We start from the raw sequence: 17,867 nt of genomic DNA, 5'->3' as shown, positions 1-17,867 counted from the left end.
ATAATGTTTTAAAATTAAATAATTATTTATCTATTCAAATTAACGTATATTATAATTTTCGATATTATATCAATAATATTATTAATATATTTATAGATAAACTATTATTAAGTGTCTGGGCGGAAGTGGAAGCAGGTGCGGGAGCGGCGAGCGTCGGCGGCGCTGGTGAGCCGGAAGGGGACGACGTTCGAGCAGAGAGAGGGAGAAGATGATAAAGAAGGCGTACAAGGAGAGGATGACGGAGCTGAAGGAGGAGATTCGGTTGAACAAGGTGGAGAAGAGGAAGAAGAAAGAGGAGAGGGAGAAGAAGAAGCAGGAGAATATTATCAGATCTGGAACCAAGTTCCAGAAGATTACAAACCCTAATACTTTGAAGAAGATTGCAAAATCCAAGCAGAGGAAACAACTTAGGGTTGTTCCCGATGAATTGCTTAGGAAATAGACAGTAATTTCTTTTTTAATTTTTAAATTCGGTTTCTATATATTGCCTTTTAGTGGATAATTTTGTAGTATTGAGATTTCAATTGATGCTTAATATACAAGCTCGTTTTGTCGTAGTTGTTATTTGTTTGCTTTTGAGCTCCCCTGGTTCCATAGTTATGATCCAAAATTTACAATGTTAGGCTTTTAATCTATAAGAATCTCAAAATCCAGTCATTATAGTTACTTTCAGTGATTAATATTATAGTCTCTGCTACAAGATTGGTTTACTACTACTAGAAGCCAAAGTTTTAAATTGCAGTTTTCATGGCGATATTTTAAATTGCAGTTTTAAATTCGGTTTCTATATATTGCCTTTTTACTGTTGACGCTGCCACCAATCCCCTGACGAGCTTGACGAAACTCACTCCCTTTCCCTTCGCCTCAACCCCTCCTCCTATTTCTTCAACTCCCTCGCCACAGCTATTTGTCGCTCCTCCCTCCCCTCCTCTTCCGCCCTCCACTACTCCCTCCTCTCCACCTTCGACCATGACCCCTACAAGGTTGCCTTTGCCTCTGACGACATCCCCCTCGACCCCATCCGCTTCTGATTTCATTTTCAATTTTTTATTTATTTAAAATTCGTGTAAATAAAAAACTTAACTGAAGTTGACGGTTTTTTTTTTCCGTATCTTTCTACATGTTTCTCGGTTCGTGAAGATATAGGGGAAAATGAAAACAAAATTTGTAGACGTACCCTTCACGAGCGAGCGAGAACAAGAACGTTATCGGCTTTCTGAGTACTGGATTTAGGCAACGCCGTCCTGGTTTTTCCCTCCGCTTCTTGGTTTTTCCCTTCTTCTTCTTATTTTTTTTTCCGGTTATTTGACTCACGTTGGATTCAATTCCGGGAGTATTCATGGATGCTGCTTGATGTTGCTGTGAATGATTCTGCGATATTGTTGTATATGACATGATTTGGGTGTGCTTTAACAAGATTTTTGGCGTCCTGTGAGATTATTGTTTTCCTTTTGATGCTTGTTTGTTTTGATATTTTTATTGGCAGAATTTATATGCTTTTGCTGTCCCAAGGTGTGTAGATGATTATTATTTCAGGAATTGAGAATTTTGATCTTTTATCCATCAACTATGTTGTTTCTCAAACAAAGTAGAAAGCCACTTCCATGAGTTTATCAGGATTCAGTTTTTGAGAGCTAATTTGGTTTCATTGCTACATATGATAATTTTTGGCTCAATCCACAAATAAATGTATATACTGTGCCTAAGCTGCGTTTCACAACTCCTGATTGCATGCCTTGGATTTCAGCAGCATATGATGCTAACATTATGCATATACAAGAAAAACTAAATGGATTTTATATTTATACATTATCAAGTCTTTTACACTGATCTAGTCATGCATTAACTGGTGCAGAACACCCTTATCTGCAGTGACTTCATTCACATAAGTGATGGCCATATTCCCAACTGGTGCAGAACACCATTATCTGCAGTGACTTCATAAAACAAAAGAAGAAGCACAACCAGCATAGCTACTCTTCCATTCCATGTTTCAGCACTTTTTCTCCAACCCCATTCCCACACTATAACTGGTGGTGGCAACTCCCTGCGTTGTGAATCATATGCTGCCAATAACTCTTCTACACTGCCAACAAACGGAACCAGAGATTGCCAAAAAGCCCAAACTTTCAATTATATTACAAAGTAGATCATCAACAAATATGTATAAAGGTTGTTAAAAATATCACATCCACTAGTGATAAGGTCAATGAAATATATATAAGTGGATGAAAATCCTAACCCATATTCTACTCGAAGTGACTGAAAAGGAAATGTCTGTGTTTCAATCACAATCCAAAAAAATACTGAATGAAATATTTAAAACTAGAATATAATAGTAATAAATAAAAATGATAACATGTATCTTATCTTATTCGGCTAGGTCGGTTACATACATCATAGAACACCATTTAGTTCAGTTAAAAACCAAATACTTGGGAATCAGGATATTCCATGAGACCCTTTTTAATAATATTCTCCAGTGTTCTTTTTGATCTTCCTTTACCTCTTTTACTGAACTAAAAGCTACGTGACCTACTCTCCTCACTGGTGCCTCCTGTAGCATTTACCCCTTTTCAAAAACCATGCCCATTTCCATCTAGAATATGAAAATATAAATTCATATAGGAATTAAAAAAAGTACCTGTCGAGCTTTAAGGTTTGATGAAGCTACCATGGCACCAACATACGGGAGACTCTCAATAACAACATCTTCCAAATCAGAAATGAAGGTAGGTTCGCATCCTAGCGCAGGAGCACGACCCCACTTTTCTATACCAGATTCTAGAGCCAATTCTTTGTATTCAACATCAATTTCTTCTAGAGTTTCAATATGCTCACTGACAAAACTGTGATTTAAATACAAGTTAACAATGTACACATGGAGAGAGAGATCAAGAAAGGAGGTGGAGATGATAGAAACTAATTAAGTAAAACTAGTATATTTACCTGATTGGTAGAAAATGAGTACAAACTACGTATTAAGCTTATAGTTTTAATCCTTCTTCCTTGAACATTTTGTTTAGAGCCACTTTATATATATTATGCTTACATTATAGTCATACTTTACAAGTATTGATGCGGCTGACCACTTAAAAAATTTTATGCTTATCTATCTCTCATGTAATGATTCTTAATTATGAATTGTCCTGAATTAGAAAAATGAATAGTGGTACAGGAAAAGTGACAGCAGTCAAACACTTACAACTAGATGTGAGTACAGAGTTACCAAAGCACGTGCTTGTGCACGGTCATCACCCTCCACTTTGGGCAAATATATCATATATGCTATAAGTTTAGTCATGTCAGGTAATGGTCCAATAAGGAAGTTGTCATCTAACCACTTAAGCAAATTAGAATGAATTACAAAAGAAACCTTATTAAAGAAAAACTAAAAGCATCTATATTCTGAAGATCAATGTACTTACATCCTTGTTCATGCTCCCTTGTTGCTAAGCTCAGGTGGGATTTCACCCTTCATATTCCTTCTCGAAAGAGTTCTAATATAGACAATTACTAATAGTAAAATTTATTCAGGTTTAAATATTAGTGAATGGTTAGCATAGCAAAATGGAAGCAACTACATATCATTGTATATTTCCTATATGGACAAGAGACATAGAAGCAACCTTGGCTCTCAGGCAATATGTAATCAACATCAAACAAATTAATAAAAATCCTCTCTTTCAACCTTGCATAAATTGCTCAGAGCCTATGACTCCTCATAGAAAAGTTCTCTGTCCGCCTAAGGGTCCAACTAATTAAAATCCTGCCTCTTTTAGTTATCTTCACTGTCAATTGATCTTCATTACCACTTCCTGAACCTTCCCTCCTGAAAAGCTACCACCACTTCCATGCATAATCTTCCCTGCACCAACAAATCCTAAACCCACTAAATAGAACTCCATACCTACCCTAACCCACCCTCTTTATCTTCTATAATAGTATTTTTATTAATTTATAAATTATTTTTAGAATAATAAAATTTAATTCATAAATAATTATGATAATAAAAATTAAATTTAATAAGAAATTATAAAAAAAAAATCTTAAAAATCCTTTCATCGAAAAAAAATTTCTAAAAATATTCTTTCATATATCATACGGTCTGAAATAAAATAATTTCGTGACAGCTATATAAATTTTTATTCTGTACTTAAATATTCACATACTTATAAAGAGGAATATGTTAATATTAGATCACAGATTGCACTACAGAAGTACTTCAGTATGACTAATAGGACTACACGCTTGATTAGTTATATCCAACAAGGAGCAGAAATTGGGCAATTGGAAAGAAGGGAAACAAAATTACCAATCTCCACAACCTTTGTTAAATTATTATTTATGAACTCTTAAAAGAACACTGAATACCAAAAGGAGCCAATAATAAAACAAAAAAAAAAATTTAAAAAAAATTGCAATGACCTGTTTACATAAAAACTGCAGATAAGAGAATTATCTTGCCTCGTAAAATTCAGCCCATGGTGCCAAATCAATGCAGATGCAATGTCATCCAAGATAGGTTCCTTAAGTTTTCTAACTGCAGGTTCCTGCCTTTTCATAAAATCTTGCTCCCATAACTACGTATTAAGCTTATAGTTTTAATCCTTCTTCCTTGAACATTTTGTTTAGAGCCACTTTATATATATTTTGCTTACATTATACTCATACTTTACAAGTATTGATGCGGCTGACCACTTAAAAAATGTTATGCTTATCTGTCTCTCATGCAGTGATTCTTAATTATGAATTGTCTTGAATTAGACCCTTGGAATTTCCAACTCTTGAAAAGATATTTCTTCTTCTTTTGGGGTCCCTCGTATGTCTGAGCATCAACTTCCTTGCAATGATATTTTTAGGGGTAACCCATAGTTGTATTTTTGTGTTTGAATAAGATGCCTTCTTTTTAATTGAACTTGATTGATGAACCATTTCCTTGGATATGAGATTGTCACTCTCTCCGAGTCATAGGTGATCATTCTTTAATTCATGAATAATTATCTTATTAGATAAGGAGGTGAATGGAAGTTGTCCTGTGGTTAGATGTCTTTCCGTATCCAAAAAGTATTTATGGATAAAAGTTGGATGTGCGTACAGAGTTCCCTTGGAATTTGGATGGATATAAAGTTGGTCCTTTACTTTTTTTTGTTTTTTGCATACTCCCTACAGTTGTCGTATCGAGTTTCTAGTTGGTGTATCTGAATAATAATGCTTTATGTTCCTTTTTTGCTTTCATGTAGTAGTAGATGTTTGTGCTTGTTCAGTTCTAATTGTTGCTTAATATGTTTCTTTCATGTTTTAAGCTACTTATTGTACTCTGTTTTGCATGTTATTAGACTATTAGGTTCCTATTTACATTCAGAAACTGCTTTTGCATCTTCAGCCCTTTCCTTGCATCCCCTCAAGATTTTTTCTTTAGGCATTACTACTAAACCCTCTGTAAAAGAAGGGTTTTGACATGCAGATCGAATTTAATAACAATGGTTTCATCTTACTCACTGAAAATACCTTGGTTTTGCCTACATAGTACAGATTGATTCACACTGTGCTACCTTCACTACAAAAGACCCTACTTCAACCATACATTGGAAACTCTCATACATTAGCAAAGCTCTCATTTCTCGAGTTTTTTCACATCATTACCAATAGTTTTAGCAAAAAACAATTAAGGCAGGTGCAATTCACAATTTCAAGGCAGTAGTTGTTGATCTCTGATTAAGGAGATTTGTGGCCTAAAACCATGATGATGGGATTCATTCAAATGAATTAAATAGTGTGTAGTTTGTTAGCATTAAAGTATAATTTATTGAATGAGAATCAAACTGGTCCTTAGAAAATAGATTTGGACAAAGTATAAACCGAGCAACATGATAATGATCAGGGTGTTTGAGACATTATTTATAGATCCCCACTTCAGGTCACTACAAGTTGTTTGTCATTCAAGATTTCAGTAACAATTATACAAAAAAAAATCTAAACATAAATTATGGATCAATGATCTTTGTTCTTAGGAGGATTCTGTGCATCAGACATTACAAGTAAAGAGAACTGGTTCTTGGTTAACAAGGCCAATTTTTTGTCTTATCCATTTCAACTGTCGACCAACAATGTCGTAAGCATCAATATTAGGCTGCCTGTTTATTGTTTCAAACATTCTTTATGGTATTTTTTTTAATTTATTCCTAGAAAATTATTTCACCATCACAATTAAAAATAATATATTTATTAAGAGAATAAAATTATATAAAAATTGATATATTTATTATTATTCTTAAATTGGGTGTAAAAATCTTAAACACAAGTGATTTTGAGATGGAGAGAGTATTACTTAGTACCTGATAGAGCTACCAAGCCCTTCACAGAGAGTCCCTAGTTAGAGAAACTCCTTTTGAGAGCGGTTAGATTGAGTAAGGGTGAAGGAATGGAGTTATTGGCATCAGCTCTGCTAGCTGCGATAGAATCTCTTCTCCCCAAGCTTACTTTCCACAATGGTCCCCCTAGCTGTAAATTTCAACAAGCATTAATCCCATCAAAACAAATGTAACTCTTTTCAAATTTAAGCCTTTTAAGTGTCATAGATTAATACTATTTGGATTGTTTATTACATAAACAACAGAGTCTCAAGCAACGAGTGCAAGAATATCACCCTTAGGCATGCTTTCTCCACCTTGGCTTTAATGTCATCGATCACATTGAATCCCCTTGTTGAATTATTGTTAGGTGTTGTCGTTTTCTCTCCTATCAAATTGCTTGTATCATCCTACAGTATTGATCCATCACAGCCCTGCTCATTGTGTCAAGTAAAGCCAAATTGAGAAAAATAGAAGATCACTAAAATAAGACAAATTAATGCATATACTCACGTTTACAAAGCAGTCATGGAAAAGCAATTGGAGTAAGGAAGCTCCTCCGCAAGTTTCATTTTTAATGGCTTTTATAACTACTTTTTGCACTATAGGCAAGAGTTTCGGGCAGTTGCTAGAGTAGAAGTCTGAAAATAACGTCTTTCTAGCATCTGCTTCAGAAAGTAAAGTAGCAGCAACAAGAACAAACAAGAGGAAGTAGTTAGAAGCCATCTATGCTTTCATAAAGTACACAAAACCAAATAATTAGTGCCTTCTCTTCTATATAAAACAATGTAGGCTAAATTTGGTCAATTAAGTTATTCAATGTCGTTGGAGTTGTTTTTACGTAAAAGTAAAAATAATGCTAGTCTTGTCATGTTAAAGCTGATGGTATTGGTATGCCATGTAAGCCATTTTTCTTTTCTATTTGGCCATGATTAAAGGAATAGGATTCCTGACGGTAAAAGAATAAACATGTGCTAGGTTATGAAAAGGGTAATGGACTTTTAATTTCTAATCCAAATCAATGTTATTGTATACTTTTTATGGTTATGAGTGTGTCTATGGTTTTGCCTAGTATATTACGTGAAATTAACTTATCCATATTGATCTGTTTTTTTGTTTCTTTTTTGCTATTTGATTATATTATATGGATTAAATACCTAATAGTTATGAGTTTTTGACAGGTGATAGCTTCTAATAGTTCTCAAACAACAGAGGGTAAACTTTACATTTGATGGACAACTTCGATGATTTGTCAGCAGTTAATTTAAGTGATGATGGAGATGTTAAGCATTCTGTTTCTTCTAAAGAATCTGATGAAAGTGATAGTATGTATCATAATATACAGTGTGATCAAAATGTGAATTCAAATATGAACATAAGAGATGGTGAATTTAAAAAAATTACAAACTTGACGACTGATGACATAGATGGGCTATAGTTTGGAAGTGAAGAGGAAGCATATGACTTTTATGAGAAATATGCAAAATGTTGTGGTTTTGTGGTAACAAAAGATGAAGTGAAACGTAATGTCAATGGAAAAGTGATAATGCGGCAATTTGTATGTAATAGACAAGGTTTGAGAAACAAGAAGCACTTTAAAAGGGTAGATAGGAAAAGAGATCATAGACGTATTACACGAGTTGAATGCCAAGCTAGGCTTCGTGTACACTACAACTTAAAGAAATCAATATGGACAATGACATGTTTTGAAGTGGCCCATAACCATGAATTAACACCTTCAAGATATGTGCACTTGTTCCCAGCTTACCGTGGATTGACGAATGCAGATAAAGCTCAAGTTGATAGCTTGCATTCATATGGAACCAAAACTTGTCATATAATAGGGTACATGGTGGCTCAAAAGGGTGGATATGCTAGTGTTGGTTTTACCAAGAAAGATTTATATAACTATTTTGATAGTCAAATGCGTGGTGAGATTAAAGATGGAGATGTTGCTGCTGCCTTAAGTTATCTTCGTGGGAAGGCTGACAATGATCCCATGTTATACGCAAAATTTGCAACTAGTAGTGATGGTAGATTGAAGCAACTTTTTTGGGCAGATGGATGTAGCAGATCTGATTTTTTATGTTTCGGTGACGTTCTTGCGTTTGACACGACATATAGGAAAAACAAGTATAACTATCCTTTGGTAATTTTCTTTGGATGTAATCATCACTCACAAACTGTCATATTTGGTTGTGCTTTGGTGTCAGATGAAACCATTGACACATATAAATGGGTCTTAAAATCATTTTTAGAAGCAATGGGAAACAAACATCCCAAAACAGTTGTGACAGATGGGGATGGGGCAATGAGAGAGGCTATAAAACATGTTTTTCCATATACATGTCATCAACTATGTGCCTGGCACTTGCATAAAAATGCATGTGAAAATGTTAAGGGTTCTCCTTTCTTGATGGATTTCAAGAAAGCAATGTATTCAGATTTCACTCGGGAGGAATTTGAAGATTTTTGGATGAACATGGTTGAGAAGCATGGACTTGTGGGGGAACAAATGGGTTTCCAAAACATATGAGAATAGATCATCATGGGCCACTGCTTACTTCCGTGATATATTTTTTGGTCGTATACGTACTACTTCTCAGTGTGAAGCTATTAATTCAATCATGAAGACATATGTTAGGAAAAAATGCAGCATTTTTGAATTTATACATAATTTTGAACAAGCTTTAAGAGAATATAGAAACAATGAACTGGTGGCTGACTTTAAGTCTCTATATTCAGATTCTGTATTGACGACATCTCTTTATGAGATTGAGAAGGCTGCTACAAAATTCTACACTGCAGAGGTTTTTATGGAAGTTAAAGAGCAGATTGTATTGGTTAGTACGTTAATTGTTACTACGAGAGTAGTAAAAGGGGACCAATTGATTTTGAAATTGACTAAGTATTGTCATCGTAATGTTGAAACGACAGTTGTTTATGATACTTCAAGGTCAATATTTTATTGTGAATGTAGACGTTTTGAGTCACGGGGTATTCCTTGTTCTCATATTTTTTGTGCCATGAAAGAGGAGCATGTGGACCATATTCCAGACAGTCTCATTTTGACACAATGGAATAAAAAGGCTAAGATTGATTTTGTGTCATCAGATTCATCCAAGGGAGTAGATTCTGATGTGATGGAGCTTGCTCGGTTTGGGGCTTATTGTGGTGCTTGTACAAGGTTTTGCAAAATAGCTTCAAAAAAGAAAGGACTATACAATGAGGTAATGAATGATATATTGAAACTCATTGATAAGTATGAGAAATTAGAGGATTTTGTTGACACACCAAACCCATCAAGAAAGCACTTTTGTGATCCTAATGTGGTTAAGACTAAAGGTGCTCCAAAGAAGAGTAAGATTGGTATGAAGAGGTCAAGACATTGTTCAAATTGTACTAGCACAAAACACAATGTTAAGACATGTCTAGTGCGTGTTGGTACAAATGCTAAGAGTATGAATGATGATAAGTTTTCTCAACCGGAATGTCCTAAATCCAACATTACAACTGATAGTGTAAGCTTCTTGTTAACAATAATTATAATTTTATTTTAATTGAGTATTTGTTTCATTTGTGTCAGAAATGAGATGAATTTCTTTGATTTTGTAGGATACAAATATAATGACATCAAGGGAAAGCAAGGGTCAGGACCATGTAATTTCAACTAAGCCTAAAAGCCATATCGACAATGTAGAATAAGTTTTATTTTTATTTCAAATTTCATTATTTTTATGTTTGGTTGTAAGTAACATATTGTTTGTCTATAGAAAGGTAAAGGGAAATCTAGCGGTTGTTGCAATAAGCAAAAGGAAGAAAAAAATTTGAAACATAAATCTCCTGTAAGTACATGACTATGGTAATGTGCATGTTGAGAAATGGATATGTACATGTCTTAGCAATGATTAATAATTTTATCTAAATTGTATAATGAAACAGGTTGTTTGTTCTAGTGGAGGTCACCCTATTATGTTGCAAGTGCAACCTATGTTAACCCCAATGTAGCATATGGTAACCCCAATGCAGCATATGGTACCCCCAATGCAGCATATGGTACCCACAATGTAGGCTATGGTACATCATATGGTACCCCCAATGTAGCCTATGGTACCCCCAATGTAGCATATGGTACCCCCAATGCAGGCTATGGTACCCCAAGTACAATTCCCAACATATGGGTTTGCTGCTTCAAGCCAAGGACTATCAAACTTACCTAACATTGTCGGAGTTCCTTTTTATCGCCACGATACCCAAGTTCCTATTTTATCACAAGCACAGCAGGTTGTTAATTTGTTAATGAGATTTTACCTTTGATGACTTTTTTTTTGTTTCTTTTGTGTGAATCATTTGTATGTTACACTTCAAAACATTTTGTTTCAGTATTATCATGGACTTCAAGTTGATAATAATGACACATCTTATTTTGGGTTACTTCAAGAGGTCATGAAAAATGATGGTCAAATGAGTAAGTTTTATTCACCGCTAATGTAGAAGTGTATTTAAGTAGTAAAACTGTCATTTCACTCCATAAGTTTTTTGATAATAGTGTTAAAATTGTAATATTTATGTTTTAGGTGGAAGAGCATGAGATTAAATTCATAAGTATTATACTACTAGCACTAAAGTTATACCTTCTAATATTCATTTTCCATTTTTGTCATCTACATTGGCAGAGATCGATGATAAATGACAACTTGAACTGTTCTGCAGAGCTCCAAATGTCAAATGGCACTGGTAGTGATTGATGTATTCCTCTCAAGACTTTCCAAACACACTGCATATCATAATTTTGGGAAGTCATTTACTTAGTGCATATAAGAAAGTAGTGTCATATCCAAATGTACAAGAACTAACTTTAGTATAAGGAATTACTTTGGCTATTTATTAATTTTGATGTCATTATATTAGTCATTATATGCCCTCTGAATGCCACTAGTTCGAAGGTGACTACCTGTTCTTGTAATTCAATTTATTTCCTTTTTTGTAATGAAGGATAACTCTGAATTTTCAATATTATTTCATCTTTCTATGACTAATGCTTGCAGATTGCGCAAGGGAAAGGCCTGTGTAAGGCCTGAAGATGAGGAGACTGAAATCGCCGAAATCCATAGCATGGGTTTGCTTGGAGAGAGGCTCAATCATGCACTAATACGACCACTCTCGTTTGAGCCACCATCTCGAGAAGCTGATACTCGATCTCCACCTATTGTGGTGCCACCGCCACGACCGAAGCAGAATGGGGAGGTTCCTCATGTATCAATTCCACCACCATCTGCAAAGCACATGCAGAGGGAGAGGTTTTTTTAGGAAAACAAGGATGGTTCTAATTTTTCCGGTCACATGAGAGGCCTATCCTTGCATAGTCTTAATGGCAGCAGCTCTCACAATGGAAGCTTTGATTTTAGTGACTGATCTCTTGACAAACAGAAAGGACCTATTTTAGCTTTTCTTTTTCATTTTTGTCTAAATTTGGAGTTGGTATTATTCAAGTTGTGAGGGGGTGGTGATTTCTCATTTAGTCTTGGTGAGTATAGAGATGGGAGAAAAAACGGAAACCACATGTGCTTCAGTTTATAAATTACTTGTAATTATATTCTGTGATATCATATGCCATGACCTAAGGCTTGTAAGTTTCAGGTGCGAGTTTTATAACTGATAATGTTTTTTTCTTCCCCTAATTTCTAGAAACTATATATTTTCTTCGTAATCTAACCATTTTAAAACCTTCAAACACCACTTTTACTTGTTTGTACGAGTCTATGTTTTTGTAATAAATCACGTCACTTTCAGTTTCACAACGAAATCAAAATAGGTGTATGTAAATCATATTTGAATCAATAGTAGTCCAGTAGAAACTGTAACTCTTTCCTTAGCATGCTATATACGTATCTGTAAATTGTAATATAAGTTATTAATTTATCATTGACTCAAATGAGGCAATATCCGTTTTTCAAAAACATTTTTTGCTAACGAAATTACAAAATTACCAGCAAAAAACTGTCGAATAAAAGTATGTTGCCTGACATGTCTGGATACGTACTTCTGTGATTGGCATTCCCAGGACGGGTACAAACAAATTGAACAACAATTTTTGCATCTTTTACGAAATCCCTCTTTTTTACTGAAAATTATTAGCGTTAGTAATTTTATAGTTTACCCTTAAAATGGTCTGATTTGGTAAAAAAAAAATCATACTTCCTATAATTAAAAAAGAAAAAAAAAATATTATAGTTTTTGACCAACACTAATAAAATTGTCGGCATCTCCTTATTGTCTTAACTGCCCTTCAGCTACAACAACCTAGTAGCTTTCCAACTCACGCAAACCAATCAACGAAGCTTTCAAGTTTAAATGTATATAAAAACATTTTGTGTTGTATACATGTTCTCTCCATTTTCCATCCACAAATACTGTGCCTAAGCTGCGTTTCACAACTCCTGATTGCATGCCTTGGATTTCAGCAGCATATGATGCTAACATTATGCATATACAAGAAAAACTAAATGGATTTTATATTTATACATTATCAAGTCTTTTACACTGATCTAGTCATGCATTAATACATTGTAAAATCAGCATGACTATGGTAATAAAACTACTTGAAAACTTTGTGAGTTAAGAACATGATTTGATTGTAGTATAAAAAGGCCATATACTGACAACTGGTCAAAATTGAACTCAACTAAAATCCTGTTATAGAGGGCGTATGGTGATGATTCATTCACATAAGTGATGGCCATATTCCCAACTGGTGCAGAACACCGTTATCTGCAGTGACTTCATAAAACAAAAGAAGAAGCACAACCAGCATAGCTACTCTTCCATTCCATGTTTCAGCACTATTTCTCCAACCCCATTCCCACACTATAACTGGTGGCGGCAACTCCCTGCGTTGTGAATCATATGCTGCCAATAACTCTTCTACACTGCCAACAAACGGAACCATAGATTGCCAAAAAGCCCAAACTTTCAATTAGATTACAAAGTAGATCATCAAAAAATATGTATAAAGGTTGTTAAAAATATCACATCCACTAGTGATAAGGTCAATGAAATATATATAAGTGGATGAAAATCCTAACCCATATTCTACTCGAAGTGACTGAAAAGGAAATGTCTGTGTTTCAATCACAATCCAAAAGAATACTGAATGAAATATTTAAAACTAGAATATAATAGTAACAAATAAAAATGATAACAGGTATCTTATCTTATTCGGCTAGGTCGGTTACATACACATAGAACACCATTTGGTTCAGTTAAAAACCAAATACTCGGGAATCAGGATATTCCATGAGACCCTTTTTAATAATATCCTCCAGTGTTCTTTTTGATCTTCCTTTACCTCTTTTTACTGAACTAAAAGCTACGTGACCTACTCTCCTCACTGGTGCCTCCTGTAGCATTTACCTCTTTTCAAAAACCATGCCCATTTCCATCTAGAATATGAAAATATAAATTCATATAGGAATTAAAAAAAGTACCTGTCGAGCTTCAAGGTTTGATGAAGCTGCCATGGCACCAACATACGGGAGACTCTCAATAACAGCATCTGCCAAATTAGAAATGAAGGTAGGTTCGCATCCTAGAGCAGGAACACGGCCCCACTTTTCTATACCAGATTCTAGAGCCAATTCTTTGTATTCAACATCAATTTCTTCTAGAGTTTCAATATGCTGACTGACAAAACTGTGATTTAAGTACAAGTTAACAATGTACACATGGAGAGAGAGATCAAGAAAGGAGGTGGAGATGATAGAAACTGATTAAGTAAAACTAGTATATTTACCTGATTGGTAGAAAATGAGTACAATCTACGTATTAAGCTTATAATTTTAATCCTTCTTCCTTGAACATTTTTTTTAGAGCCACTTTATATATATTATGCTTACATTATAGTCATACTTTACAAGTATTGATGCGACTGACCACTTAAAAAATGTTATGCTTATCTGTCTCTCATACAGTGATTCTTAATTATGAATTGTCTTGAATTAGAAAAATGAATAGTGGTACAGGAAAAGTGACAACAGTCAAACACCTACAACTGGATGTGAGTACAGAGTTGCCAAAGCACGTGCTTGTGCACGGTCATCACCCTCCACTTTGGGCAAATATATCATATATGCTATAAGTTTACTCATGTCAGTTAATGGTCCAATAAGCAAGTTGTCAGCTAACCACCTAAGCAAAACAGAATGAATTACAAAAGAAACCTTATTAAAGAAAAACTAAAAGCATTTATATTCTGAAGATCAATGTACTTACATCCTTGTTCATGCTCCCATGTTGCTAAGCTCAGGTGGGATTTCACGCTTCATATTCCTCCTCGAAAGAGTTCTAATATAGACAATTACTAATAGTAAAATTTATTCAGCTTTAAATAATATTAGTGAATGGTTAGCATAGCAAAATGGAAGCAACTACATATCATTGTATATTTCCTGTATGGACAAGAGACATAGAAGCAACCTTGGCTCTCAGGCAATATGTAATCAGCATCAAACAAATTAATAAAAATCCTCTCTTTCAACCTTGCATAAATTGCTTAGAGCCTATGACTCCTCATAGAAATGTTCTCTGTCCGCCTAAAGGTCCAACTAATTAAAATCCTGTCTCTTTTAGTTATCTTCACTGTCAATTGATCTTCACTACCACTTCCTGAACCTTCCCTCCTGAAAAGCTACCACCACTTCCATGGATAATCTTCCCTGCACCAACAAATCCTAAACCCACTAAATAGAACTCCATACCTACCCCTAACCCACCCTCTTTATCTTCTATAATAGTATTTTTATTAATTTATAAATTATTTTTAGAATAATAAAATTTAATTCATAAATAATTATGATAATAAAAATTAAATTTAATAAGAAATTGTTAAAAAAAATCTTAAAAATCCTTTCATCGAAAAAAAATTTCTAAAAATATTCTTTCATATATCATACGGTCTGAAATAAAATAATTTCGTGACAGCTATATAAATTTTTATTCTGTACTTAAATATTCACATACTTATAAAGAGGAATATGTTAATATTAGATCACAGATTGCACTACAGAAGTACTTCAGTATGACTAATAGGACTACACGCTTGATTAGTTATATCCAACAAGGATACTGCCTATCAAAATAAGCAGCAGAAATTGGGCAATTGGAAAGAAGGGAAACAAAATTACCAATCTCCACAACCTCAGTTAAATTATTATTTACGAACTTTTAAAAAGAACACTGAATACCAAAAGGAGCCAATAATAAAACAAAAAAAAAATTTAAAAAAAATTGCAATCACCTGTTTACATAAAAACTGCTGATAAGAGAACTATCTTGCCTCGTAAAATTCAGCCCATGGTGCCAAATCAATGCAGATGCAATGTCATCCAAGATAGGTTCCTTAAGTTTCCTAACTGCAGGTTCTTGCCTTTTCATAAAATCCTGCTCCCATAACTACAAAAATTATATAATCATATAAAAAAAATGTACAGATAAATCTTAACAAATTCATAGACAAATTAAACCACTTTCTTAACTTTACAGTCGCAAATGTTATATTATACGATTTCATTTTCTATCTCTTTGTATAACTACAAAACACACACAATTAATTAATTCTTTACTGTCATGAAATTTATTAATTAGGAACCAAAAGTGTGAAGCTAGAAATTAACCACAATAATATTGTTACTAACCCTGCAACTTTCCAATCCACAGACCATGGCCTCTACTCATCATCGGTAGAAATAGTACCTTCTTCATGTATTTTTTCTAAACATGATTTTTTGGACATGCCGACTCTAACGAACTGGGGTTTGATAAAGAGATTAAGAGGGGAAAGAGGTGTACTACACGAGCATGACAAAGTGAGCAAAAGGGGGGATTTGTGTGATGTGACACCCTCTACCCCAACATACATATACAGTAATTATAAATAAATATATATAATTTTACATCAATAAAAATTAATTTTCCAACCACGTAAGGGTAAAGAGTTCACATTCATAAACTTAATCCAAATAACATGCCGGTAAAATTACAAAGAAATAAAACTAAATTTTCCAAAATAATTTAATAAGAACATCTTAAACTAATCCTATCTATGCCCCGATGTCACATGTCCTATCAGAGCAAAACCCAACATAGAAGCCTAAGCTTCATTACCAACATCCTCAGCCTCACACTGATGATCACCTGTATAATAGTCACAGCAAAACAACATGAGAAAAGGGAGTGAGAAACATCTCACTCTGGCTCACAGTGTAGAAATATATGCAGGATAGCCAAACACAAACAAAACACGTATAATATAAATAAATTAATAATAACATCACATTCATCCATGACATAAACCATCACTTTATCGTATAACATTAAAAATGCATAAGTATGGACACGGACTACATATTATCATGCATGTGGCGCCAGTAAAACATCACATGGCATATTGTCGCTAGCAATACACGAAGAGTAGTCTAGGAGTACATGCCGGGTCACACCCTCTGCGCACTCTCACTAGAAGGATATACTACCAGAGTCTCGTCGGGATAGCTAAGTCGCGCAAGATACATCCCATGCACACAATGGGCGAGACTGGGACTTCCAAACCGAGCTATCCCCAAGGACTAATCCCTTAAGCTTTTACACTAGGGGGCCTTCTCTAGCGGTGTATTCCATATCGTACCCTTAAAACACTTATGCAAATGATGCATGTCAATCAAGACTCTATGCATTCTCATATCACATTATCATTTCCCATGGTTATTTCACATCATCACATTTCGTCATCACATTTCGTCATCATATTTCATTATCACATTTCATATCTCATGTCTCAATCACATTCCGCATTATCTTATCATATTCACAAAGCCTCCACAGAGCACTTTAATTTATATCAAAACTCGTTTATTTATAAAATTAAATACATATTTTTACATCTCATCAAACAAGAAATATAACAGAACAATCAGAAATCAAAACAGAAAATATTTATATTTTGCTTATTTCTCCCGTAGGAACCCATAGAGCACTTTAAATCATATCAAAACATGTTTTTTCTCAAAATTAATCACATATTTACACATTACATTCAGCAAGGAATACAACAGAACAATCAGAAGGTAAAACATAAAATATTAGAAATATGCCTGTTTCTCATAGGGTTCCCACAAGAACCCACAGAGCACTCTAATTCATATCAAAACTTGTTTATTTTCAAAATTAGACACATATTTACACTCAGCAAATATCAAGAAACATAATAGAAAACTCAGAAGATAAAACAGAAAACATTTAAAATTGTCTCTTACAATTACCAATGCATTCCCTAAGGGTTTCTCACAGGAACCCACAGAGATCTCAAATTACAAATTTATATTTAAATATAGGAAAAATAATATAATAAACATATATAATTAAGAAAAATCCCCCATACGTGAGCATATAACAACAATTATAAATAAATTTTTCAATTTTGGTAAAAGGGTTCAGATGAGAATCTTCAAAATTATTCTT

At 34.1% G+C, this 17,867-nt stretch overlaps 2 protein-coding genes, 2 long non-coding RNA genes and 1 pseudogene across 6 annotated transcripts; 2 read left to right on the top strand and 3 right to left on the bottom strand.

Annotated features, from left to right (window-relative positions):
- Positions 1–1,772: 1,772 nt before the first annotated feature.
- On the bottom strand, positions 1,773–5,060 carry LOC145956719 (uncharacterized). Its single transcript, XR_014432952.1, has 3 exons — positions 4,429–5,060; positions 2,645–3,516; positions 1,773–2,086 (listed from the first exon to the last, which is right to left on the bottom strand). It is a non-coding gene; the product is annotated as an uncharacterized LOC145956719 (long non-coding RNA).
- Positions 5,061–6,372: 1,312 nt separating this feature from the next.
- LOC145957177 (peroxidase 52 pseudogene) lies at positions 6,373–7,079 on the bottom strand (annotated as a pseudogene).
- A 505-nt stretch (positions 7,080–7,584) lies between these two features.
- Positions 7,585–8,647, top strand: LOC145957176 (protein FAR1-RELATED SEQUENCE 5-like). The gene is made up of 3 exons (XM_083073392.1): positions 7,585–7,710; positions 7,792–8,502; positions 8,612–8,647. Exons 1-3 carry the CDS (start codon positions 7,585–7,587, stop codon positions 8,645–8,647), a joined length of 873 nt encoding a protein of 290 aa, XP_082929518.1.
- Positions 8,648–8,832: 185 nt separating this feature from the next.
- LOC145956718 (protein FAR-RED IMPAIRED RESPONSE 1-like) lies at positions 8,833–12,026 on the top strand. 2 transcript variants are annotated; one of them, XR_014432951.1, is made up of 5 exons: positions 8,833–9,874; positions 9,969–10,049; positions 10,127–10,198; positions 10,296–10,821; positions 11,030–12,026. XR_014432951.1 is itself a non-coding variant. In XM_083072275.1 (4 exons), exons 1-4 carry the CDS (start codon positions 8,849–8,851, stop codon positions 10,359–10,361), a joined length of 1,245 nt encoding a protein of 414 aa, XP_082928401.1. In that variant the 5' UTR covers positions 8,833–8,848; the 3' UTR covers positions 10,362–12,026. The 2 variants fall into 2 exon arrangements, 1 of the variants encoding a protein (XP_082928401.1); XM_083072275.1 differs by having other exon boundaries at positions 10,296–12,026.
- Positions 12,027–12,842: 816 nt separating this feature from the next.
- On the bottom strand, positions 12,843–16,239 carry LOC145956717 (uncharacterized). 2 transcript variants are annotated; one of them, XR_014432950.1, is made up of 5 exons: positions 16,046–16,239; positions 14,625–15,803; positions 14,146–14,540; positions 13,841–14,045; positions 12,843–13,282 (listed from the first exon to the last, which is right to left on the bottom strand). It is a non-coding gene; the product is annotated as an uncharacterized LOC145956717 (long non-coding RNA). The 2 variants fall into 2 exon arrangements; XR_014432949.1 differs by having other exon boundaries at positions 13,841–14,540.
- Positions 16,240–17,867: the final 1,628 nt, after the last annotated feature.

This window comes from Cajanus cajan, chromosome 4 (assembly GCF_000230855.2).
Source record: "Cajanus cajan strain Asha chromosome 4, NIPB_CcT2T_4, whole genome shotgun sequence".
In the NCBI taxonomy this organism is placed as follows: Eukaryota; Viridiplantae; Streptophyta; class Magnoliopsida; order Fabales; family Fabaceae; genus Cajanus; species Cajanus cajan.
This window is presented reverse-complemented; position numbering and strand designations above follow the sequence as displayed.